The 7,635-nt window shown below is 39.3% G+C and overlaps 1 protein-coding gene across 2 annotated transcripts; it reads right to left on the bottom strand.

Annotated features, from left to right (window-relative positions):
- On the bottom strand, window positions 1–7,291 carry LOC122074533 (adenylyl-sulfate kinase 3-like). Of its 2 annotated transcripts, XM_042639402.1 has the most exons (8): window positions 5,526–7,291; window positions 5,068–5,208; window positions 2,353–2,388; window positions 2,097–2,246; window positions 1,747–1,865; window positions 1,493–1,577; window positions 974–1,020; window positions 1–324 (listed from the first exon to the last, which is right to left on the bottom strand). In XM_042639402.1, exons 1-8 carry the CDS (start codon window positions 5,854–5,856, stop codon window positions 229–231), a joined length of 1,005 nt encoding a protein of 334 aa, XP_042495336.1. In that variant the 5' UTR covers window positions 5,857–7,291; the 3' UTR covers window positions 1–228. The 2 variants fall into 2 exon arrangements, with proteins under 2 accessions (XP_042495336.1, XP_042495337.1); XM_042639403.1 differs by lacking the exon at window positions 2,353–2,388 and having other exon boundaries at window positions 5,526–7,285.
- Window positions 7,292–7,635: the final 344 nt, after the last annotated feature.

The raw sequence follows: 7,635 nt of genomic DNA, 5'->3' as shown, positions 1-7,635 counted from the left end.
TTCAATCAAACCAATTCCACCTTTCATTTACATTCAAAATAATAACGCTGCACAGAACAATGAAGCATTCAACAGACAGGAAAAACATGAATTAATCGATTAAGAACCAGAGAGCAATTGAAGAATCAGGGACAGATATAACTTGGTCATCTTTATTGCAATCCTATACAATTAAAAGGGCAGCTTCACAGGCTAAGGACTACGCAGCTTTCTTTGTAATGCAAGTACTCACGCATGCAGGAACCCCTTCTCCTCCAAGTAGGATATCACTTTTTCAGCCATCTCACAAGGGGAAGCACCAGCTCCTCCGTGCCGTAATACTATCTGAGGAAAAAAAGATCATCTCCCATGTCAGGTACCTTTTCAACATCAAAAAATGCTCAGAGACCCTAAACAATAGAACCACATTCTACCACAGCATGCAATAGCATATTCAGAAGGCATCATCTCTGAATGCACATTTGTTTGAGCCTCCTGTAGGATGTTAGCATGTAGACACCACTTTGCTTAGTAGGCAATAAGTCTGCACATGTAGCCCAGGGTACAAAACCCGTATTGCAGCATTCCACACAGGTGTGTCATCTACTATTACAACACAGGTATAGCCCAGGTTACAAAACCCGTATTGCAGCATTCCACACAGGTGTGTCATCTATTACCATCCTGACATCTCTAAATGTAATCCCAAGCTGTCAACTCAGCATTGTCACACAGATATTGCAGGATTACGCTCTATGGATAATACTTGTTCTCATAGTCAGGATGTCAATGTTCTGTATTTCCCTCATCCCAATGCTGCAATAATCATGGGAAACAGTATCTAGCCACATGCAACTACGATACCTCTGAATGGCATACAATTCTTTTCAGGCACTGTCATACCAATATATATATATATATATATGTATTATGTGCAGTTCGTGTATCTTCAGCTATGTCCTTTCACAAAGAAGAATTTTTGGGGCATACAAACCTCACAATTCAAAGGTGGCTCATATGGATCATCGATACCGGTAAAATCTGCAGCAAAATACCAACATAAGTTCAATAACATTGTAAGTCATCCATTTAATAGAAAATTACATATACCCTAAATCCAAATGTGGCAAAAAAATCAGTATTTTAAAATACATTTGAGTGTTAATGTAGAATGGTAATCGTCACCATCATCCATAAAGATACACCTCAATGATAAAGTTAGTCAAAGTTGAATAGCAGAAAATCACGAGTGACAGGATTACCTTCCTACTGGAAGTCAATGAGATGATGGCAATAGCATGTTGTGAGTGAAGCAGGCAAAGTCGAAAAAAATGAATATACAACAGTATGTCCGGAAAATTAATCTAATACACAATTCCTAGGTAACAAGTCTTAACAGAGTCAAATTTTAGAAACAGAATCCAAAAAGAGAACATAATCAACCAACTTAGAATAGTCGGATAAAAACTATAAATCAGACGTGCCCCTGTCAATTACATATTCCTAAAGGTACCTTTGATCTTTCCTTCACGAGCAAGCTTGTACAGGCCCTTTGGATCCCTGGCCTCACATACTTGCAATGGCACATCTAGGAAGACCTGAATACAGTGCAAGTGTCGTTAGCCCAGACTTAACATAGAGGTTCAATTTCCTTTCTTAAAAAATTATTATAAATAAATAAATAAACTATCACTTTCAATTTAATTCCTAGGTAATGCGGGATTGATTGCTCTTGCTTCAAAATTCAAGGTAATCTGAGGTTCAAACCTCTACAAAATTTCCATCAGTCATTAATGCACGGCATGCATCCCGGTCCCTTTGGTAAGGAGATATCAGACTGGCAATGCAAATAATACCAGCTTCTGCAAAGAGCTTCGCTACTTCCCCTAAAAGCAGATGAAAGGTATCATGAGAACAAAATAGTTTTGCCAAAGAATCCTTTTCAAGAACCTTAAAATACATCATCTTAAATAAATTAACTAAACTCTGAGATGAATTTATCCTGCAGGCGGGTGAGGGACTTAGCTTTTGTGTCAGTCACTACTACACGAATTAACTGCTAATAATATAAAAGCATGATTAAAAGAAAAAGAATAACTTTTAAGGCAAATACTTACCAATCCTTCGTATATTTTCTGCACGGTCTTCTGCTGCAAAACTGAGATCTTGGTTAAGGCCATGCCTAATATTGTCACCATCAAGGAGGTAGGACAACTTTCCTCTATTATACAAACCCCGACTCAAAGCACATGCCACAGTACTTTTCCCTGGAAATTTACGAAAAGGCAGACAAGGCAGAGAGAAGGTGAGAACTAGAAGCTCAAGAAGCTCAAGAAGCTTGGTTTTGAAAGAAAGGAAGGGAGACTACTCAACTGCAAGTTGCTCGTCTCAAGCTCTCCTCTCGACGAACTAGGGGTCGAATGTAGCAGTTGAGCGTTAAATATAAACGTAATAAAGTCACAAAGTCCATGACACAAAATCCACATATGGAAAGGGAACAATCACTTAAACAAATTGAAGGAAAAGTCCATTTGAACAAGAAAGTTGAACTAAACAGCCTAATGCCATTTTGTGAGCAGAGATGACATCTAGCAGACATTCCTCAGCTAAATGCCCTGGTCACAAAGAGAAACAAAGGAATAAGGAGAGAAAAGGGGTCCCTTGTCTAGTGCCACATGAAATTTGGAGAAAATCCTTGAGAGACCTGTTCATTATGACAAAAGTAGCTGATGAATTGTTTATACATTTTTCAATCCAGCTTCTCCAATTTCCACCAAACCCAAATTTATGCATCCGGTAGCAATTAAAACCCCATACAATATGTTTACGCCCTCTAGGAATATCCTTTGATCCTCCATAACTTCTTCAAATCTTGATTATGACCAGGCCAAAATCTTCAACATCCTCTGTTCCACCCACTCTAGGAACACGTCAAGAAAAATATTGTATCATATACTCCTTCATGAATTCAGCAAACAAGTTCATGATATCTTACCGTACGACCCTTGAGCATAACAATAGGTGAGGTTAAATTTATCTAGCCCTAAAGCCTTCTTGTTTAGCTTTAATAACATATACCACCCCCTCTGCTTAATGTTTCTGCAATAAGCTGCTTATCTTCATTTCTTTTGATTAAATTTCAATCTGTCTGAAGAGGATCCTAGACATACTCTGATGTGTAAAGACTTTGCTAGAAAGAACTCCAAAATTTTTTATTTAATACCCCTATCAGAAAGAATGACATTCACTTGAAGCATGCACATAAAAACCCTCTTCCATGCAATCACATGCTAATGAAAGAATGTGTTTTTACCTACAACCTTCAACCTTCAACCTTTACCTGTTACCCAATATCTGTCATAATGCAATCTCCTACATGGCTACATGAGTGACATCTAATAGCTTTTCACATAGGATCTCTCACTTTGTGCCATCCTTGGTGTTGATGCGTCCCCAACCATTTCTAGTTAGGCTCCACTACTAAGGTCCAATTTATTTATTCAATTTTCAGTTTCTAAGAGTATTCTGATAACCATAGTGATGGATATCACTAAGCAACAATAGAATGTGAAACTATATGCTGATTATTCCAAGAACTGTGCACTTTCAAAGGATAACTTCACTCCCAAATCCCTGCATTAAATTCAATTGCATTTCAAAACAGTCAGAGCTGACACTTTTTACTGTCTTGGTACATCTAGTGTTTACCTAACCTCTATTAGCACAAAGTGTCCATTTTGTGTTGTATCTACAATGGTTTTCGTTCAACCAAACCTGTAATCCATTTTACCCTTCGTACATTTCTTCCCCCAGTAGAAGATGTACTCAGACTACTTGTACCAGTAGTCTGAAAAGCAATTACAATGCAGAATTTTCCAGACAAACATATTTTGCTCGAAAATTAAATCAATTTGCAAAGAATATACAAATGTGAGGGACATCTGAAAGTGATGCCATACATCCTGGTCCAAGAATGAACCTAAAAATAACCAATGTTCCTGTTCAAAGTTTCAATAATCCGGAAAATGCCCAAAGGAGATCAAAGAGAGGCTGAACACAGGACTGTACCACTGGTAGAGCAGAGGTTGGAATAACTTGGAAAAACACATTATCAGACCAGGGAATAGGGAACCACAAGCATTAGAAATAAACTTCAGGGTTTTAAATTACTTAAGGAAAAGCTGAAATCAAAGCAATAAATGAACCCAAATTTAATACCCAAAGAATCAGATTTGAATAGACAGAAAATCCCCTAATCTGAAATTACAAATCAGAACTTAAATCAAGAGGAATTGCTATAGACAGATCCAAAGAGTGGGAATGTTGCTTGGTGCAATGGTAAAAAGCTTGGGTTACAAGCACAAAGATGTAGGTTCAAATCCTGTGAATGGACACACTGTAAAAAAATATCAAAGCTAAGAACCGTCTCCATTCCACTCCAGGACCCTATGATTTGCACCATGTAAAATCCCAATGATTAACAAAGGTGATGCTGACCATAAAAGGAACCACTGCCTCTCAAAAACAGGTGATTTGCATTTCATAAAACTTGAACTAAAAATTCCTGAAAAGAGTAATAAATAAGCTCACATTTGGACCCCCTTCTAAATTCTGTTTTGACTACTTTCAAATGAGGACACCTCTTATTCTATTAAGAAACCTATCTTAGATGAAAAAGTCACACCCATGAGGTTAAACAGCATTGTTAATGCCCACAAAACTGTGGTGGAATGCCAACATTCAAAATTTTGACATTTATCATAAAAAATTCCTGTAATCAAAGCAAATCATGTCATAGATATGTAATCAGAATTTAAAAGTTAAAACCAGGAGACAGAGGAAATAGTTCAATAAGTAGTAGAATTATAACATAAAATGTGAGCAAAGGGGTGTGGCCCAAAAACTGTGATATCCGAACTTAAAATGATATTAGCAAACATGTCTACCGGTGATATCTTCTTCATAGAGATATGGAGGACATGACATGAGGCAAAAGGGGGGTTGTCATTGACTATAGTCTTTGATGTTTACCCAAGTTAAGTGAAATTTTAACGAGTAAACTAGAATTGGATAATAGCAACAACAAACCTGAACCACTGAGACCCGTGATCCATATAACGCATCCTTTCTGCTGAAGTAGTTTTTGTCTTTCAATTTTCCCAATTGAGCATTCATGCCACATGATGTTTGTTGAATTCCCAACAGTCGAAATCACATGGTGACGTTTCCCTAGCCAAATACAATATCAGAAACCTGTATTGCCCAAATTGAAAGGACAAAAAAAATGCCCAAATGGTTGAATCGATCAAACAACCAACCAACCAAACCCTATTCATCCAATGAACTACATTCTTACTATTACTTTTCGCTCGCGTGCTTGTGTTTACAGTTCTTAACCAACTTCTTGTAGCAACAGCAGTTGGTTTCCGACACAACTGAAAAGCTATGCACTCCACCTATTCTAAACTTCAAAGGGTGATGGAGGTTTGAATGAAGCGTCAAATGTAAAGAAAACAAATGGAAGAAACTCGGAAGATGAATGTTACCAGAAACTAGTCCAGCTCGAGGATGGTCATTTTCGGATGGTTCTTGGGAATCAGGCCAACCAGCAGGAATCTCGGTACCCACCTTGCCGTTGACATAAGCCATGTTGGAGTCACTAACAGCCTTGACCGACGGAGAAAACTTGGATTTGGGACCGGAGAAGACGGAGGAGAGGGAGAGAGACCAACTCTTAAACCTCCTGTCGAAGCGAACGTCATTGTAGTGGGGAAAATTCACAACCCCTAACATCGACTGTGAATGTGAAGTAGCACCATATTTAAGCCCTGACGGGTTACAACCTCCTAGCGGTCTTGCTACTCCAGCGGGAGTCATCTCTCACATTTATTTCTCTAGATTTTACGTTTTGATACCTTCATCCAGAATTAGTACTAGATCTTAGATATATAGACGGCAAAATTTAGGAATGTGGTGTGGCTGTGGCTGTGGCTGTGGAGGGGGTGGCATGAGAAACGGACTCTGGAACGGGTGACTAAAAATTGACTCTTCTGGAGAAATGTGAGCTCCAGAACTTGTGCAAAGATTTTCTTTGGTTAACAACTTTCCTCGCACCAGTCAACCAGCCACGGACCATTTCTCAGAGCCTGGACCTGGAGACGGCCTGGACGTGTATGTCAACGAGCAAACGAGGAGGGGGGGGGGGATTGATTCTATATTTCTTCTTGTCGTTGTGATGTCGTCTTTGGCTTCTGGTTTGCTTCTATAGATGGAGAATGGAAGATGATGATGGAGTATACCGGAGGGAGTCCGGGACAAGGGGAGGTCTTAATTCTAATTTTAAAATGAAGGCAACAACCAGACCATTTAAATTTGACTTTTCAGGAAATGAAGGGAAGATCTATCTTCTCTCTCAAGGGAAGGGAATTGGGGATTCCGGATACGAGGATTAGAGAGATGAAAATTGAAGATAATCCCTAGATTGATATATCTTCCGGGGAAAACTCTGCAAGATTTGATTACCCAAAATTACCGACGTAATCTTTTCCTTTGACAAAATTACTAAAAAAAATATAATCCACTATTACGAAACTACCCAAAACAGTACGCCGCCCTCACACAACGTAGACATTTTTGCCTTTTTTGCCATTTTTGCCCCTTCTCTGCCTTCCACTCTTCCTGTTGCCTCCTCTACTCGCTAGGGCCCTCTGAGGCTCTGACCGACCGTTCACAGCCTCTCTCGCTTTTCTATGTTTACAATCTCATCTTTCTTCCATCTCTAGTTGGGAAGCTGCAAAATCAGATCTTGTGCTGCCTAATTGCCGAATCATAAGGGAGGAATTCGATGGAGGGAGGGAATAAGAAGCGAATTCCAATTAACCAGACAGGAGCAGCGACCTCCAATGTCCATATGTATATAAGTCCACCCAGCGGAGAATGGAACCAACGACCAAGGGATCCACCGGCATATAGAAGAAAGGTCCTTCTTTAGGCACCCGTACCAGTATTTTGGACGGTATTTACTTTCTTTTTGTTGGAATATCGCACTGGACTGGCTTCTGCCATGCGCCAAGCCCATGGAAGACTTGTTTGTCTAAGGAGTTCAGTCGGACTTGCAGCAATGAAAAAGCTTGGGAGGGTATAATCTCCCTACAGCGTCTTCACTTCTCATTCCCTGTCCCCTGTTTAATTAAGAGGAGGATTCAAGGTCAAGTTCACTCTGTTATTGTACACTGGTCACCTGCGGATGATGGATGGACGGCATTGAGATTCGAATCCCTCCTTCTTCCACAGAAGGGGAAGAATGTGCAATTAAGGAAATAGCCGGTCGTACATTCTCAAAAGAATGTTTAAAAGACTGATCAATGCGATGTCCCTTAATCACATATGTTCTCTTTTGGAGATCTCGCCAGTTAAGGCTTCTAATCTTAACTGATCTATATTATCCCGGACCCCAATTCGATTAACACTTTTTTTTTTTCTTTTTTTATGAAAACCTGATTCGATTAACACAATTGATCAATGTGATGATCCCTTAAGACGTGTCTGGCAACCAAGGAGTGGTGGTGCTTCTCCACTTGAGGTGATGTTTCCTACTGATACGGCCTGCAAATCAAAAGGAACAATAATACATAATTGAAATAGATTTAGGTTATG

Source organism: Macadamia integrifolia, chromosome 3 (genome assembly GCF_013358625.1).
Source record: "Macadamia integrifolia cultivar HAES 741 chromosome 3, SCU_Mint_v3, whole genome shotgun sequence".
Classification (NCBI taxonomy): Eukaryota; Viridiplantae; Streptophyta; class Magnoliopsida; order Proteales; family Proteaceae; genus Macadamia; species Macadamia integrifolia.
This window is presented reverse-complemented; position numbering and strand designations above follow the sequence as displayed.

Bases quoted from the DNA above. Each gene is read 5' to 3' on its own strand.
- LOC122074533 (XM_042639402.1), bottom strand. From the start codon at position 5,856: ATGACTCCCGCTGGAGTAGCAAGACCGCTAGGAGGTTGTAACCCGTCA. The intron at 5,209-5,525 runs GTAACATTCATC...GTATTTGGCTAG, and splicing joins TCGAGCTGGACTAGTTTCTG to GGAAACGTCACCATGTGATT. The intron at 2,247-2,352 runs GTTGAGTAGTCT...GTAAATTTCCAG, and splicing joins CTTGAGACGAGCAACTTGCA to GGAAAAGTACTGTGGCATGT.